Below are 18,784 nucleotides of genomic sequence, written 5' to 3'. Positions count from 1 at the left end.
CGCCATAGCATTTTGGCCGATTCTAGGGAGAGCCGACGGATCTCGTCTCGGACCAACGCCAATTGCCTGGAGGAGTCGACCGAGTTCTCGGCCAGTTGAGCCAGCTCCAAATGCACGGCCCGGGACTCAAGCTGCGCCAGTTGGGCGACTTCGGATGCGTGGTTGGCATGCACTAACCCCCTGGCTACCCCTCGAACCACCGCCTTGCCCGCTTCCCAGAGTGTGCCCTGCGAAGGGACCGATCCGGCGTTGGCGGAGAAGTAGCGGCGTAGCTCTTGGCCGAGAGCTTCCACCAGTGCGGGATCTTGAAGGAACAAGGGGTTTAAGCGCCAGGTCGGCTTGGGGCCTGTCGAGGGGAACCCGACACGGAGATAGATGGGGGAGTGATTTGAAATTCCCCTGGGAAGGATCTCTGCGCCGGATACCAACTGACAATCAATGGCGGGCATCAGAATGAGGTCTATGCGAGAGTGGGTGTGGTGGGAGGCTGACGTGTGTGTATACTGTTCCTTGCAAGGGTTCCACACCCTCCAAACATCACAGAGACCCATAGCCGAGGTCCAGCCCACGAGACTCCTCGCAGAGGTCAACAGGTGCGCTGAGGGAGGACCCGACACGTCCCGGTGGGCTGTAGGACAGCATTAAAATCACCCCCGATGACAGTGAGGCCCTGGGACAAGGAGGAGATCACCTGTGTAGGACGCCGAAGGGTAGAGGACAGGAGCACCTTGGGAACATATGCGCAGAGGAGATTGACGGGGTTACCTTCCACCATCCCCAACATGGCCACTAACGTCCCCTGCGGATCGGTGATGACATCGACTACAGTGAAGGGGAGCCCGCGCTGCAGAAGAATGTCCACCCCCCTGGAGCCTCTAGCGAAGCCAGAATGCCAGACCCAATCAAACCCGTAGAGGGCCAAGAAGGGGAATTGGGAGCCCAGAAGATGTGTCTCTTGGAGGAGTAGGGCATCGGGCATGTGTCGGCGGGCTGCGCGGAGCACTGCAGTGCGCTTAATGCGGTCCAGGAGGCCGTTCACATTCCAGGAGAGGATGTGGAGGGGTGTGCTAAGCATGTGGGTCATGTATGAAGGTGGGGTTTAGCGTGGGACAAGCAGGAAGGAAGACCCCCCGCGGGCAGGGGGTGGGTCTCGTCCTGAGCAGGGGCTCTGGGGCGCAGCTGGTCGGGACGTGAGTGCATATGACAGCAGAGGAAGACAATAGGATATGTGACTACCAATGAGAACAACTGAGGAGGTAACAGTGTGTGCGCCAACTGATGAAGAAGGGAAAGCCATTTAGTTACCAGCATGAACAGAACACAGCGGCCCATAGGCGGCTAAAAAAAATAAACATCTGGGAGACAACGGTCTCCCCCCCTCCTCCCTCGCCCCCCAACTCCCCCCACCTTATACTTCGCAAAGTGAAGCATCTGTCACCCTAAACAATTCTAAACACTAGCACCTCCCGGGCAGGTAAATAGCTAAACTAAAACGGTTAGCAACCACAAAAAGGAACATGTCTGAGTCGGACCCCCCTCCATGTGTTCGGATGAATGCCAACAGCAAGAACAAGCATATCCTAGCTAGATTGCCAGAACCCAGGATTACAGCATCGGTTAGTACTCCATCAAATCAGTCAAGTGAGCTTCGTGGGAATTAGTGCGGAGTGAACCAGGCAGTCGCCGTGATACAGGACCCAAGGGCGGACCCCCTGGCCTTGGAGACAGTATTGTTTAGGACTCGGTCTCCCCATTAGAGCCGCGGATTACGGGGCTCCCAGACAGATCCGAGTCTGACATCGCACGTCGCAGAGTTGCGCTGGGTCCAGGGACGCCGCCCAAGTCAATCAGGGAGGAAGCCAGCGGTGGGAGATCAGGTTGTTGCACCCGGGCCTGAGTCGACGAGCGCTGGGACCGCGCCCCCGGCGACCGGGAGCCCCCACCCCGGCGGCCGCCTCTCCTCCGGGATCCGGTCCTGCGGCGTCGGGGCTTTGGCGCGGGCTGACTCTGCCGTTCCGGGGCCCTCCGGGAAGGAGAGAGGGACACACCCGGTCGGAGGGGCTGCTCCTCCATGAGCCAGGACTTATTTTGGAAGATCACTTTGAGGCGGGCCGGGAAGAGGAGCCCATAGCGAAGGCCCATCGCTCTGATTTTTGTGTTTGACCTCGTCATAGGAGCGACGTTGCGTCTGGACCTCCCTGGATTAGTCCGGAAATACCATTATTTTAGATTCTTGACAGTGCAGTGGTCCCAGTTCCCTGGCTGCGCCCAGGATAGCCTCTCTGTCGCGAAAGTTGAAGACCCGGAGAATGATGGGGCAAGCAGGGGCACGCGGTGGCTTGGGGGCAAGGGAGGGATGAACCCGCTCGATCGCGAACCAGGGGGAGAGTTTCTCCTTAGGCATCCAGGAGCGGATCCAGGACTCCAGAAAAATGGCAACACAGTCCTTTTCAACTCCCTCAGGAAAACCCAAGAGGCGCAGGTTGTTGCAGCGTGCCCTGTTTTCGGCATGTTCTGCCCTGCGGTGTAGCTCCGAGGTCTGCGACTGGAGATGGGCCACCTGAGACTTGAGGGTATTTACGTCGTCTTCCACCGTGGACACACGAGACTCAACCTCGGTGATGCGTACCGTGGCCTTGCGAAGGTCTTGACGGATCAAGGCCACATCCACCCGTACATCTCCTATCTTGTTCTCCACGGATGCCTGGGATGAGCTGATTGCCTGCAAAATGCCCGAGAGATCTCCCCCGGCTAATCCAGAGCCGACCGGCGATCCCCCGCCGTGTCCCCGGTCCGACTTTGCGAACTGATCAACGTTGTTTGGGTCGATGGGGCGGGGGCCTTCAGGGCGCGGTGCTTCCCCATAATCCCTGACAGGTCGGCCAGCACGCGGTAGGGAGAAGGAAGAAGGGCTTCCCGGTCAGCGTCTCTCACCCGATATAGTGACCGAACCTCACCCCCGCACCCGGGCCCACCAACACCAAGTACCTGCGACCCGAATCTCCAGGAGGGGGAGGGGAAGAAGGGGGGGATGCCACCCGATGAGATGGCCGACTTACCCCAAGTGAGGCCGCTACACGGTGTTCCACACAGGGATGATGGGCGTCAAGGCCAGCGGGCCGCCAGGGAAGGACACGCCACAGCACAGGCCTCCAGACCGAACCCTTCAGCACTCCAGTCCAGCCGCAGGGCCTCGAGGCGAACCAAGCCCACTTCTGAACCCCCGGGGAGCCCAGGTAAGAAGGAAGTTCCCAGGGGCGACGTCCGCGGGCCCCCTGGCCGTCCACAACCCTCCCTGGGGGGTTCCTCTCTCAAGGCGGTGCACCGGGGCTGAACGGGCGAGTCCCAGGCCCCAGGGCCGACAGCAGGGGCCCCGGCCGCACCTCCCCCTCCAGGTGCTCCTCACCGTCAGTGGACCAACATCTCGCGATGGCTCCGCTCAGGATAAACTATGGCTGCTCCCTCTACGCCTCCGGCGTCCCACCGGGACCTTTCTCCGCCGTCCCAGCACCAGCCGCTCCGTCCAAGGCTTCGGGCAGCGCTGCAGTCCGGCCGCCCGCACCACTCTCGGGCCCCCAGCCCCAGCAGATGATATGCGCTCCCGAGGCGAAAGGGTAGCCTCGCGGGTCCGCCGCTCCTCGCCGCTGGCCACTTAAGAAAGGAGCCCCGGGTCACAGGGCACAAGCGATCAGGTCTCAGCCCGCGCTACCCGGGGGCCGCCATTGTAGGTGAGGCGGGCCTCGAGGGCTCTGCGGGAAGAGGGAAGAACCAACGCGGCCCTTCAAGGACACCGGGGGGCAGCGGGCAGCCCAGGGAGCTGGATCTGGCAGGTGGAGGGATGAATCAAGGGCTGTTGGCGGCGATTAGGAGGTGGATGACGGAGGGGGTCCGGAGCACTCTCAGAGTGCGACCGCCATCTTGAGGCCTCAGGCCACGCCCCCCATGTTTTCTCCCCTTAATATTTGTTTTCCCTCTCTATAGATTACACACTGTTAGCATCTCAAGGAGGGATGATAAAATCCCATATGATCGTGCTTTCAAGATACATCAAATGCTATAGTCAATGGAAAATGCATTGCTGGAAAAACGCTTTTTTGGGCCGCCTTTTTTTATCTGTGCACCCTCTTAAGGATCATCTTAAAAAGTAGAAAATGCTATCGATCTGGAAAGTTTTGTGGATGATTTGTCAAACGCATGGTAGGTTATTAGGAAGCTAATATCCAAGGAATTCCTATTTATCTATTGTATTTGCTTATTGTTTTACATATTTATGTGACCATAAACGTGTCTTTTAGTTTTTCATGTAGTAGATCTGAAACTTTACATACACTGTCCCGTTTATTTTTTGGGCTTCCTTGCTACTTTTAATAGGATTTTGCTACATACAAAGGCCAAAGTGAATAAAAAGTAATCATTGTTATTTTTAAAAAACAAATTTTTTTTTTCTTTCTTAGTGGTGAATTATTATATCCTCCAAATAGTATTTTTTGTGGCTCACTGCTAGGTCAGTTTTTAATTTTGTTGCACTGGGGTGCATAAGAAAGATTTTTTTGTTTTGTTTCGCTTGTTTGGCCAGTTTTATTTTGTGAGCTAGAGAGCTTGCAAAGAAAACCTATGTAGATTAACATGTATTCTATTCATTATGTATTTGTTTATAAGTTTCGATTAGCATGTGACAAATAAATGGGCCTTTCAGTCATTCATGTAGTAATTCTGAAACTTTACGTATGCAATCTAGTTAATTTTCTGTGCTCCCTTGCTACTTTTAGATGTATTGTGCTACAAGATATCACTAAGTTGTTGGCCCGTACAACTTCATAAGATTACTTGCAATAGCAACAAGGATCATCTACATATTCTAATGTACATTGCTGTGAAATTTTATTACAATCCGTTCAGCCTTTTTGTTGCTACTTGAAATGCAAATTTCTATGTGATGCATTGGATTTCAGTTGTGTTTTGCTCCCCACCTCCTCCCACCCCTTGTTCTTTTTATCCCCTTGACCAAACGCCATGAAACTTTCCAACCTCCAACAACTTAATGGGTGCATTAAGTATGCAAAGTTTAACGAAGATTCTTCCAACAGTTGCAAAGTTATTAAGGGATAAATATCAAAGAAATCCCTATCTCTGGTAACTGGTAACCTTAACATTCACTACAAAGGGGCTTCTGCCACTCTGTGTGTGCGTGTATATATGTTTGTGTGTGTGTGTGTCTGTATGTATGTGTATATATATATATATATATATATATATATATATATATATATATATATATATATATATATATATATATTAGTTTGTTAGTATATGATAGTTTAATAATAATCAGGTACTTTTTGCAGCATATGTTGTACAGTTTTATTTGGGGGTGTTTCTTTTTCAGGACCTGCAGTATGCACCTTTCATGTTTTTCACACTTAACTTTGGGACCACTGGGGAAGACTAGGAGAATAAAGGGTGGCACATCTAATTTCCTAGCATGGTAGCAAAATGTATGAGAATATTGCTATTCACATAAATCTATTTGGAGCATAGCCTTCTGTTTCAGCAAAGATTTCTAAATCTCTCTGTTTTGTTTTTAGTGAGTGCCATAACTCTTCTGATCGGATCAAAGTTAGAGTGTGGGATGAGGATGATGATATAAAGTCCCGTGTCAAGCAGAGGCTCAAACGAGAGTCAGATGATTTCTTGGGACAGACCATCATCGAAGTCCGGACCTTGAGTGGAGAGATGGATGTATGGTATAATCTGGGTGAGCCTGGTTTATTTTCTCCAGATGCAGCTGTCGACGCTATGCACATGTCTTGAGTTAGGGCTGTATCCCCCCCCCCCCCCCCCATTTAACTGTCTCAATATGATACCCAACATTCTAGTATCCATTTGAAATAACCTGACGGTTTGTTATTATTCCTCTTTAGATCTAGACAAATAGTTTGCATGCACCACTATATGCTGTAATGATGAGTAGTTAATGAAAGTAAGGTACAGGATCTTGAAGTATATTGGGGATCTTTAATGTAAAAGGAAAAGCATGAGCATCAAATAACTAGGTGAAGTTCTCCTTCCCTTTACGTGATGTCTAGTGTAAAGTGACTCTTCGATGTTCAAAAGTTATTAGGGCTGAGACATGATCAATACTGGGCTCTTCATAATAAACATGGAAAAGTAAACCGAAGAAGCAAATTGACTCGGGTATAAATGAAGATGTGCTCTGAATGTCTCTAAGAGTTGGAGCTCCAAGAATCTTTCTTTATGCTAGATGAATGAATACTGAACTAGGAAGGCAATTAGAAACGGTAGTGAATGCAAGGGCAGAAGATCTAGATTTATAAAGTAAAACATGTGAGTTGGAAGGATTCTGTTCAAAGTAATAAACCAAGAAGAATCTAGCTAGAGCTCAAAAGGTAGCAAGTTGTCTGGTTTGAAGTACGATTCTGAATGTGATCATATCTCCTTCCTCTGTTGGAGATTGAGAATGCATGAGTCTCAAGATATCCCAAGAAAGCAACATTTGTGAAGGCGTGCCTTGGAGAGATAGTTGTATCGTATTAAGTGGAGGTAAATATAAAAAGATTATGGTTCAACTCTGCAGAGACAGACATATCCTCTGCATGTTTTTGCAGATGTGTATCCTTGCCCTGAGAAAATAGAACACAATTCTTTATTATATTTTTGATTTCTATTTACACAGTATGCATGATTACCGTGCATGCATGCTGAGGGCCACTTACTGTTTGGTGTACAGGACTAAGCACGGGTTGTGTGGAGGGGTGCACCGTGCATGCTTTCCTTATCAAGAGGAACTACTATCCCTGTGATGAATGCCATGAGTTTGGCAGCAGCTGCAGTGTGTATTTTTAATCATAGTCGCAGAGCAGTCCTTTTTCCCTGTCCTCTGCACTGAGCGAGTGGCCTGCCTGCCTTGTCCCTCAAGCTCTACTCAAGTTAATGTGTGTGAGAGGCTGGCTTAGGATATGGTGCTCACTTACGTAAGTGTAGCACCCTACACTAATCCAGACTACCCTTTGGGGATTTTAGTGATCTTAGACAACCTTAGAAAGCTCTATAAGTGGTAGCTGTGGAGAGCAGCCTTCAGACTTAGTCAAGAAGGAGTGTAAAGGAGCTTGTTTTACCAGTACTTAATCTTAAAGTGTAGGTTAAGTGAAAAAGAAGCAAACAGTATAGTCATAAAAATATGTCTTTTATTACAAACACTCACTAACACAATGTATTATCTCCTACCCGGAGATATAAACACAATACACACAATACTTAGAAAATAGAGCACGTAAGTAGTACAAATACACAATGGTCTCCAGGGGGAGACCAAGCCATATACTAAAATAGTGGAGTGTGAACCACGACTCCAGGCAAGAGTGGATCCAAAAGACATAGAAGAGCCAGGGACCCAAGTAGAGTATCTAGGAACCGCACGGATGTTGTGTGCAGAGAAGGAACACGACTGCAACCAGACTCATCCTCGGAACCCCTTGGCACGAAAACATGACCCAACACCTACGAGACCTCCACTGGCCCCCCATCAAGAAGGGGGTAACCTTCAAACTGCTCACCCACACCTATGAATTCCTCCACAACATTGGGCCCAAATACCTCAACGAGGCGGAAGAGCTTTCTCCCACGTCACAGCCAAAGCCTGGAACGAGCTCCCGGTCAACATCAGATGCACCCCTACCCTACACACCTTCAAGAAGAACCTCAAGACCTGGCTCTTCAACTGAACTGGAGCTGCAACCCCCTCCCCTCATGAGTGTTTAGAGCGCTCTATAAATTCCCTGATTGATTTATTGAATGACCGCATGCTCCATGTTAGTCAACGGGTAAGTTGCGGTTGCAGTTTTAAAGAAAAAGGGCTCTTCCCAGCGAACACTAAAGACACCTCATGGAAGATGGAAGGTTGGAGAGTTACCCCACCCATGGATACCCCAGGAACAGGATACCTACAACAGGGAACCCGGGTGCAAAGGTGTGAAGTGACGTCGGAAACCGCTATAGACCATAATGGAGGACTTCAGGAAAGGTGTTGCTGGAGAAGAAGACGACGGAGTCCGGTGGAACCCAAAGATGGATTCAAGGTCAGAAGAACCTGTAAGCCGAGGGGACAGAGTCTATGCCACTCAGGAGTGACAAGGAGGCACGGAAGATGAATGCCCACCAATGTTGGGGATGCAGCAGAGGTTGATGGTGCCCTTCAAGTTGCAGCTGTGCGGACCAGGCATGCTGTGGAAGACCAGGAGCTGTTTACGAGCAGTCCCACGTCGGCTGTAGCGGGTCAGGAGGTCAGTGACCTTGGTTGCAGGAAATGCTCGAGGTAGGAGCTTCTTAGAGCCCAAAGATGTCTGGAGGAGAGAGTCAACAAGCCTTGGCAAGAGCACTTCGATACTGGCCTCAAACTCGGCGAGAAGACAGCGCAGGCCTCAAGGGAGTTGCAGAACTACTACCTGTATTGCTGAGCCTTTCGGAGTCTGTAGGAGCCCAGGATCAGCAGGCCGGTCAGCTGTGTTACGGTGCCTGCAGATGCATGGAGTGACTTCTTCACTCCAAGGGAGATTCCTTCAGGTGTCTTGGATGGCCACATGCCTGGTGAAGAACCTGTATGGAGTACGGACCCAGACGTTGCAGAATACCAGCAGGACAACGAGATCACGAGCAGCAGGAATCTTCCCCAGTGCAGTCTCTGTTCCCAAGCGAAGTCCAGAGGGTCCAGACGGTTAAAGTTGAAGTGGTATGTGATCTCAATCTTGTCCCACAATGAATCTAGGGACCCATGTACAGGTAAGCCCTTAAGTACCCAAGGAAAGGGTCTTGACAATTCAGGGTTTCCTCCCAGAGGAGGGGCTGGACAGTAGGGAGGATACTCCCATGTCTCCTCCAGTTTCTTACCAGAGCGGAAGCCAATGCCTCCCCGAATTGGTTTGAACTGGAGTATGTAAGGAGGGCACCAAATGTGCCCTTAAAGCAGTCTCAGTGGTGCTGGCAAGCCCCTCCCCCCACCCCTCCCCCACCCTGCCCCAATACAGTAAACCCTGTCTAGGAGGTGATTATACATCCTTGTGACAGGATATCTATTGTTCTGCCTTCCCTTGCTGAAGCTTGGCTCAGCAGCAGGAGGGCAGAAACATGTCTCTGGTCGGCAGCAGCCCTGGCTTGCTATCCGGTTCTGGAAGACTGATACAGGGAGCACTGAGAACCTCAGGGAGGAGCTTTACAGACTCTCAAACCTTTTACGGTGTGGGGGTATGATTCCAGCAAGTTTGATACCAAACAAGACTGGGTTTGTTACAGCCAGTTTAGAGATGATCATTGCGTAATGACGCATGGCCACTCTCTGTTATTATGGCTGATGAACTTGCAACCCTGGAAATTGGACTCCAAAGGTTGCAGTGGTGCCCTGCTCATGCAGGGGCACCCTCACACCTATAACTGAGCACACTGCCTTTAGGATTGAAAGACCTACCTTAGGGGTGATTTATGTGTTTAAAGTGTAGTGACCTCATATATGAGAAAACCTATATCTGTCGTAAGTGGTGCAAGCACCAGCTTACACAGGCTGTAGTGGCTGGCCTGGAGTCACAATTTCAGTGGTCTCATCAGTGGCATAATACATGCTTCAGCACATCGGAGACCCCTGTTGTACCTAAGCCCTGGGTACCTTAGTAGCATATACCAGGGACTTAAATGGGTGCACCAGTAGCCATTGTGGCTTATACCTAAGTAGTCACCATGTCCAAGTTAGGGAGGAAGCACAGAGACTGGGGTCCTGGTTCGAAGGATCCCTGTCAGACTTGTCAGCAAAACATAAGGACACCAGCAAAAAGTGGGGGTGACCATGAAAGTAGATCCTACTTTCCTACAGTGTCCAAGTCACATGCTGTTTCCCTTGCGGCTGGGTGTTGCATGTATCTGGCATTGGTAAATGGTAGTATACGGAAAAAAGTGTGTGCTCTGTATGACTGTTATGTTAGATGTGCTTGTATAGCGCACGGCTGCCCCAGCCAAGGGGCGTCCCGGCGCTAGCTGCCTATGTCCAGGGGACAGCAAGATGGAATTGCAGGAGGTCCAGAGGTATACATAACATAACTAGTTAAAAAGGTGGGTTTTTACGGCTTTGCGAAAGGATAGAAGGTCATTCATTGCGCGGATTTGGGCTGGAAGTCCATTCCAAAGTTTGGCGGCTAAGTATCCAAACGAGCGGCCGCCCATTCTGGATAACTTAATGCGGGGGATAATGACCAAGTTCTGACCTTCTGACCGAAGGGACCGCCGAGGGACGTAGGGTGAGAGCAGAGGACATAGCATAGGTGGAGAGGAGAGCTTCAAAATTTTAAAAGCAAGACAGAGAGTTTTAAAATGAATCCTCTTTTCAACAGGTAGCCAGTGTAGGTTCCTGAGGGTGGTAGAGACCGATTTGTGCCGGGGTAGCCCTGTAAGAGCTCTTGCCGCGGCGTTTTGGACTCTTTGTAGTCTCACTTTCTCAGCTACGTTAGTTCCCAGCAAAAGTGAACTAGCGTAATCCAGCCGTGATAAGATAGCCGACTGTACTATCACTTGGCGGTCGAAGAATTTTAGGATGGGCCGGAGGATCTGTTGTGGATTAGCCCTGCAAGAATGTTGTACAGAGTGGACGTTAGAGGTAGCTTACTAGGTTAGTATTCTGTCTTGCTATCACTCCTGAGTCTTGTATAGAAATAGGCTGTGAAGTGTGAGTGGATGTATACAGAACTCCCTTTAGTTATGCTATGTGTATTGTTTAATGTACAACTCAACCAGGTGGGTATCTTGGCACTAAAGCAGGGAGCTATATGGGCCGAGCAAGGGCTAAGTGTAGTGCTAGGATGTCGGTTTGTGCGGAATTCAAGAAATGAGGAGGCTGCTCTGAAGTGCAGGGGCAGGCCCTTCCAGGCTTTAGGAGAATGTACGACCAACAGATCTGGTTCTGCATATGTGGTATGTGGGGGGCAGGGGGTTAGCGAGTAGGTGTCCAGAGAAGCAGAGGTGTCTGTTAAATTTGTGGAAGTTTATGTGGTTGGTAAGGTGCATAGGGCCAATATTGTGAAAGGCTATCTATGTGTGCATGAGGAGCTTGAGGAGAGCTCGTTTGTGGATTAAGTGTTAGTGGAGCTCTCTTAGTTGAGGGGGATGTAGGTGCAGATTGGGAGGTTTAGGGTGAGCCTGGTCGCTTAGTTTTGTATGGTCTGGAGTCTTTTGGTCAGTTGAGGATTGATTCCCGAATACAGTGTGTTGCAGTAGTCCAGTTTACGGGTGATGAGGGCTTGGGTGACTGTGATTGTTGGTGGGGAGCCATTTGAAGATTTTCTTGAGCATCTTGAGTGTGTGGAAGCAGGAGATGAAGACTACTTTCACTTGGCAGTCATGGTAAGTTGGTGGTTGATTACTATTCCTAGGTTCTTTGCATGGGTTTGCCGGGATGAATATGGGTCAGCAGGTCACCAATTGGAGTCCCAGAGCGAGGTGTCTTTGATGAACATTACTGCTTCCATCTTCTCTGTGTTGAGCTAAGGGCAGTTGGTTTTCATCCATTGGCTTCAGTCATGCTGGCGGAGAAATTGGTCTGGGTGTTTGACGTCTTGTTGGAGAGGGGGGGTATGAGCTGGGTATCCTTAGCATAGGATATGATGTTGATTCCACAGGCATGGATGATGATTGCAAGTGAGATCATATAGGCGTTGAACAGGGTGGGGCTGAGTGAGGATCCTAGTAAAACTCTGCAGATGAGATTGATGACTTCAACGGTAAAGGGCGCCAGGATGACTGACTGGGTGCAGACTTTCGATAATGAGCAAGTTTAACAAAATGTGGGTCCTTGGATTCTGCTTTCTTGCAGTCATTGTATTGGATAAGGATGGTCTTGGAGAATGTTTTAAAGCCTTCAGAAAGGTCCAATAGGATAAAGAAGCGATATCACCTCTGTCCAGGATCATCTGGATGTTGTCCGTGGTGGCAATGAAAGCAGTCTCTGTACTGGGATTGGCCCTGAATCCAGAGTGAATGGTGTCGGGGAGGTGACTGTCGTTGAGGTGGGCGGCTGCACATTTGTTTATCATCTTTTCCATGACTTTTGTCAAGTAAATTAGCATAGCATAAGGCCAACATTTGGCTAGGGTCTTTGGGTTTGCTGAGGGTTTCTAGAGGGAAGGGGAGCACTGTGGCGTGTTTCCAGGTGTCCAAGTAGTAGCTATTATAACTGAGCCGTTCAAGATTTAGATGAGGGCTGGACTAATGGGGTTTGGTCCTTTGAAGATATGGTTAGGGCGGGGGGCCTGAGTGTTCTCCAGAATATATGGACTGCTTAGTTGTTGCTGTTGATTTACTGGTGACGTTGGGCCAAGGTCATAAACTGATTATTGGTAGATATGGACAGGAAGGCATCAAAGGTGAAAGGGTCTGATTGGGGCTCAAAGTTTTGATAGATGCTAGTGATCTTGTTGGTGAAGAATGGGACACTGGGTGCAGAGGTCTTGTAAGGTAAAGACTTCCTTGGCACTGTTTGGTGCTGTTTTCAATGCAGTCAGTTAGTGCAGTGCATTTGGTGGAGCTGATTTGCTGAAGTTAGCATCTGAGTGTGGAGTGGATTTGCATCTGCTCGTGTCAGTGTCGTCAAGACTTTGTCTCCTTCTGCATTCAAGTTGCTTGTTCTCTTACGTGTACCAGCTTCTTTGCCTCTGGTTCTTGTCACTCATGGGGATTCATATGCCAATAGATAATGGTATGTAGGTGTTGTTGAAGTGACCTTTTGCTATCTCCTGCCATTTGATCCTCACTGAAGTAATCTCATTAGATTAGATGGAGGGTGTGAGGGAGTCAGGAGACAGGACCCTTCTCATAAGTGCATGGTTAATCTTTGTCAGGGCCAGCCACCTTGTTTCCCCAGAGATGCTGCTCCCAAAAAAGCTGATAGGTGGCAAATATGAAGGCTTCTCTTCATGCTGTGGTTTGCTCCAGTTGAGACTGACATTGTCACCTCCTACTGCCTGTTCTCACCTCAAAACAAAGAGTGTAGGCCATCACTAATTAAAGGATTATAGGAGGATTCCAACTGCTACTGTTTCAGGACTTGAAACTGACCAGTGTAAGTAACGCACCTTAGGGTATTAAAAAAAATCTGGGGTTCATGTCCGGTGACCTTGACAGTAAGTAGAGGTGAGTGCTCATCGCTTAAATAAGCCTGCAACTGTCTGAGAAAGCATGGTTGTCAAAATGGCTTTCTATTTAAGACTCCGCAAGCATATTAGAGAAGTATTCCAACCTGACTGTGATCAGAACATCACAGGGAAGTGAAAGGCTGATGATCCTTGGACATTGTTGGCGTTGTGTGGAGGAAGGGTTCTTGTGCATGGAGAACACACTATGCTACTGAGGCCCAACAATGAACCACATTTCTCCATTGTAGAATCTTCATAGATAGTCATAAACGCACACAAGGCTCTACACAACCAAGGACCCGCCTACATTAACCACTGCCTAAACTTCACCAACTGTTGTGAAGCTTACATTTAACTTTCCCATACTCCCCGCCTCTACCAAAGCAGAAGTGGAGGACACTCCTTCTCACACATTGCAGCAAAGACCTGGAACAGCCTCCCCAGGCACGTCCGTACCATTCCCTCACTTCTGGAATTCCAAATGGCCCTCAAGATCTGGTTGTTCAAATAAACCTCCGGGACCTGCAAGCGCCTGGATACCCTATCAGGTGATCACACACATGCTTGTGGCATATATATCTCCATTTGAAGCCTGCATTGTAACATCTACTTTGTAATTGAGGAAGTCTTTAACATCAACCAAAGTAAGTCTCTCCATCTACTTTAAGAAATACAGAAATGGATATCTAACCTATATCTATGATGATGCACGGCAGCCTGTCTCTTTCAGTATTTTCAGTTCTCTATTTAAAGTCTCTCGATTCACGGAGACTTACTTCGCCTAGGCAGACTCCCACTCCTAGACACTCTACCTTTTATCTTTCCCCAACCCCAAAGAAGAGAAGACTAACAGAGAGCATACCTAGACCGTCACTGGCCTTACTAACTCCTGCAACACCATATCCTCATTCTCTACCTCTAAGGTCATTGAGACCTATTATTCAATTTGCGGATCCCCTACAAGAGCCACTGCAGCATTTGCTATTATGTCCTGCAAAGAACCACACTTATATCTCCAGTTCACCTTTCTCGTGTTCGTCAAGGGTACATTTCACACTCCAGAAGGAAGCAGAAGAGACCGATCCCCGACTAGATCTACATCTCTCCATTCTTATACGGACTATTTGCACTCATCTCACTCCTACTTATCGAGCAGCTTTTCTTTCTTATCTCTTGCCTGTAGACTACATCACAACATTTCATAAGAATTTAGGCAGAGAAGCTTTGAAACTCAACATCCCTCTTGAAACACTACATTCTACATTTCCAGTAGTTCTGGAGACATTATGTCCATGACTAGCTCATAAACCTCTCCTTCTGCTGGTCTTTGGCCTCTCTGATGTAGCAGAAGAAAACATTCTCACACCTGCTGTGGTGAAAGTTGGAAATCCCTGTCTCTTAAAAAAAGTGTATAACAGGATCAAGAATTCCTAAAGTCTGATCATATGCCAGACTTGATTATTATGATCTCTGTAAGATGGAGACACACCTTTTTGCCATAAACAGCCCTACTGCCAAAGAGAGTAAGAGTTGGGATGCTACAGGTAGAAAAGTCTGTGGAACGGCCACAACACATCTGAAGATCTCTGGTACCAAAGAACGGACAGTATTCAGTCTTTAAGACATTTGGCGAAAACATCAGCATCTAATAGAGACTTCTACCTGCAGATTCTGTACCTTAAAATTTCGCCAGGCGTCAGACTGGAGCCTGAAGATTTTTTGTGAGCTGTACTCCTGTGCTTACCGTTAGGTAGTGTCGATCGACTCCACGTGCGTCGTCGGTGGCGTTTGCATCGAATGTGATGTCGCAGTACCTATATAGGCACCGCCCATGCACGCATACGTGTTATTTTCTTTTCATGCCAGCGAGTGCTGTTTTGGAGAAGAGCTACCCCTTAGTCCATTTTTGACTGACCTATCGGATGGAGAGTTCTAGCTGCAGATTCCTTACCTTAGAATTTCCTCAGGCGTCCCACTGTATTTCGAAGATTTTTAGTAAGTAGTACCCCTGCAAGCTGATAGGCAAAGCTGATTGGGTCCACATCCGTCGTTTGAGTCGTCCTCACTGGAAGTGACAATCTAGTACCTATATAGGTGCCACCCACGCGTACTGAGGTAATTTCTTTGCTCTCTGTTCCAGCCAACACTGATCCGAAGAAGAGCTACCCCTCTGTTGCTTTTTGACAGGCCTTCGATGTTTTGAAGGTTCAAGCAACCCCCGCCTAGCTGAAAGAGTTCTATGAGGCGATGCACCTCATTTTTGGGCGGTCCGACCCTGTCGATGCACCTTTGATGCCTGCAGGTTCAGAAGTGGCCCCATCTGGCTCTGCACTCGCAGCTCTGGCCGGGCCCCAATGATTCATTCCTGGATCGGGACTGATGCCGATCATGCCATCTCGTCCTTTCTCAGTGTCGCTCTTGATGCTGGCGACGCAGTCCCCATTTTCATCCCTAACAGAGAGCCGGAGGGGCATTGCCTCACGCCAGCAGGAGCCTTGACTCCTAAATCGTAGCCAGAGCCTTATTTTCATTGTCCAGGCCATGGGAAAGACTGAGAGGGTTCACTGGACCCTTTTGAATACCAACCCTACTGGGAAGAACAGTATGTGGACTGGTGTGAGGCCAGCAGCCTGGATACATCTCAAGACGCTGGTTTGCTTTCTTCCCCTACCATGGCTACCAATGAGGGAGCTTCTTACGCCAGGCTGGTGCCGAGGGCAGCTTAGAGATCCTTGACCTTCAGCTTCCCACTGTGGCAGTCAAGACTAATCTCTTGACAGAGGTGCTGCAACTGGGATTCTCCACATCAGAACCCTTACTCCCACTCAATGACTCCCTCACTAATTTCTTGTTGGGTACCTGGTCCAAACCTAACACAGGGGCTCCTGTGAATAGGACAATTGCTTGCTGTCATCACCTCTCATCCGGTGACCCAAACTTCCTCATGCAAAACCTTACCCCTGAAAGCTTGGTGACCCAAGCCTCCATCTCTCAAGGCGCTTTCCCTACCGCTCCCCTGGATAGGCAATCCAGGATGCTAGACTCATTTTGGAAGATGTTGTTTTCTTCTGCCAGCCTGGCATTGCTTTCCATGAACACTGCATACCTTCTGGGCCTTTATTCCTACACTTTGTGGGATACAGTTGCGCTATACTCTCCCACTCTTTTGCTGACGGGAGAGGCGAGTCAAAGTTCACTAGTTCAGAGTGGTTTCAATGACAGTGGCCCTTATGTGCCATGGCTGCCTGAAAACAACTGGCTTCTCGGGGAGTGTCCAAGCTTCCTTTATGGACATACCCTTTGATGGCACCCATCTCTTTGGAGACTAGGCATATTTGGCGCTTGAGTGCTTTAAGGATTCTTGTGCTATGGCCAGGTACTTACTTGGCTTCTCTGCTGACCCCCATCTATATCTATCTGCCTTTCAGAGCTACAGAAGGGGCTAACAGTCATGCCAATTCCAGCCCAGCTGCTGCACCTTGCAGGCTCCCCAGTCTCTGCATGGCTGTAGGCCCAGTTCCCACAGACCTCTTGGATCAGGTGGCCAGCGTTCCGGTCAGTCCGCCACCACCATTACTGCAACATACTCCAAATCCTCCTAGTCTGCCCCTTTACCGCTATGGGCACCCAGTTGGCTGCAGGATCCGCCATCACCTGCCCCGCTGGCAAGCCATAGCATTGAACAGGTGGGTTTTGCAGATTGTACTAAGGGGCTACTTACTACCCTTTGAAACTACTTCTCCTCCCATGCCACCATCTCACAACGTGCTTACGGTTGATCTGTCCCTTCTCCACTAAGTCACGGATCGCTTGGCCAAGGAAGCTATAGAGAGGGTTCCAGTACCAGAAGCAGGCTCTGGATGTTATTCCTGCTACTTTGATTCCCAAAAGGACAAGAGACTTCATCTTATTCCCGATCTCCGAACTATCAGTCTCTTCCTCTAGGATAAATTCAAAGTACTCATGTTGGCTCAGGTCTCGTCTGCCTTGGATCAATGAGACTGGATGGTAGCATTGGAATTGCAGGATGCCTATTTTCATATTCTTGTCCTGCCTGCCCATTGGCCTTCCCAGTTCCCCTCGGGTGTTCACCAAGGTGATGGCGGTCATTGCAGTTCATTTGCAGAGATCAGGGGTGCCAGTCTTTCCCTATCTAGAGGCCTGGTTGTTCAAGGCAGGCTCCCCCTGGCTGTAGTCTCCTACCTTCAGACCACGGTGAGCCTTCGGTACTCACTGGTTTTCACTATCAACGTTCCGAAGTAACACCTGACTGCCTCTCAGACGCACACTTTTATCATAGCTGTTCTGATTATTTCACTTTAGTGATAGATTCCTTACCTTCGAATATCCCCAGGCGTCAGACTGGATCCGGAAAGTTTTCGCTAGCAGTACCTCTGCGCATCAGTGGGTGGCGTTTTGCGGCTCCGCATCCATCGTAGGCGCCAAGATGATGTCAGGGACACTACTTAGGCGCAACTCATTCCCTCTGACGCCAGTTCTTTCTTTTTCCGCGCCAGTATGCGCAGATCCGGTTAGAGCCTGTACCGTAGTCATTTTTTGACTATCTTTTTGAGACTTTTGTCTACTGTAAGTTTGAATTTTCTCTGGTGCACGTAAATATGCCTGGTTTTAAGTCTTGCAGGCCTGCCTTCGCAATATGTCGGTGGCGGACCCCCACGACATCTATCTCTACTGCCTGGAGAACGACCACGACTCCCGGTCCTGTATGGACTGTCGGGTCATGGCCCGAATGCCTGGAGGGAGTGGTTCTGGAAGCTGCTTGAGGTCCAGCACTCGTCTCAGCGCTGTTAACGGTCCAGGGGCCGCTCCAGAGAACACTTGTGGGTCCACCGTCACCGCTCCTCAGGCTCCAAGTCTTCACCCTCGGATTCGGGTAAGAGACTACACAAAACGAAGTCGAAGAAGCTTTGTCGCTCTCCGACGTCCCCCCGTCGGTCTCTGGATGCGGACGAGGGGGACATGAGTTCTGCCCCTGCGGCTCCTTCGGAGCTCGGGAGTCTGGCGGCTTACCCACCTTATCCGGGTCCATCTGCGACTCCCGCACAGGTGCTACCATGAACCGCATGTTTATGCCCCGTGCTCCAGCCGGTGTGCCCACAGGCCCAGCGGTCCCGTGTCAGCATCCTGTCAGGCCACCGGCGGCTCCGGCCCTGGCACCGCAGGATACTGCGCCGCTGGCTCCGGCCACGGCGCGACAAGGTCCCACGCTGCCAGCTGCGGCCCCAGTGCCACCCTCGGCTCCACCTCTGACGCCGCAGTGGATGCCATTGGTTCCGCCCCTGCCCAGGTTCCAGAACAATTTTGTTCCTACCTGGGATCCGCATTGGGACACGGGTGCCGTTTGTTCCTTCCCCCTGCCCCTGCCGCCGCGGTTTGTACCCCATACAGCGGAGGTGGAGGACGACTGGGAGGGGTCCGAGGACCCTCTTGCTCGTCAGTGTGACTCTGAGCAGGACTGGGCGGATGAGTTGGAGTAGGCCGGCTGCCTTGATGGCTCCTCTGACCCGGGCTTTGACTCTCCTCCGCCTACCATGGAGGAGGGCGCTTCTTACACAGTAGTGCTCAGTCGGGCAGCTGAG

The 18,784-nt window shown here is 49.9% G+C and overlaps 1 protein-coding gene across 4 annotated transcripts in view; it reads left to right on the top strand.

The window, feature by feature from the left end:
* Positions 1 to 18,784, top strand: part of UNC13B (unc-13 homolog B) — a 3,024,149-nt gene that overhangs the window by 1,956,506 nt on the left and 1,048,859 nt on the right. For all 4 annotated transcript variants that reach the window (XM_086960243.1, XM_086960242.1, XM_086960241.1 and 1 more), the window contains one exon: positions 5,586 to 5,755. In XM_086960243.1, coding sequence (XP_086816369.1) covers positions 5,586 to 5,755 — 170 coding nt within the window. The remainder of the gene's footprint in view (positions 1 to 5,585; positions 5,756 to 18,784) is intronic.

Source organism: Lissotriton vulgaris, chromosome 3_1, assembly GCF_964263255.1.
Source record: "Lissotriton vulgaris chromosome 3_1, aLisVul1.2, whole genome shotgun sequence".
In the NCBI taxonomy this organism is placed as follows: domain Eukaryota; kingdom Metazoa; phylum Chordata; class Amphibia; order Caudata; family Salamandridae; genus Lissotriton; species Lissotriton vulgaris.
The sequence above is the reverse complement of the archived record's forward strand: the minus strand, read 5'-3'. Positions and strand labels throughout refer to the sequence as shown.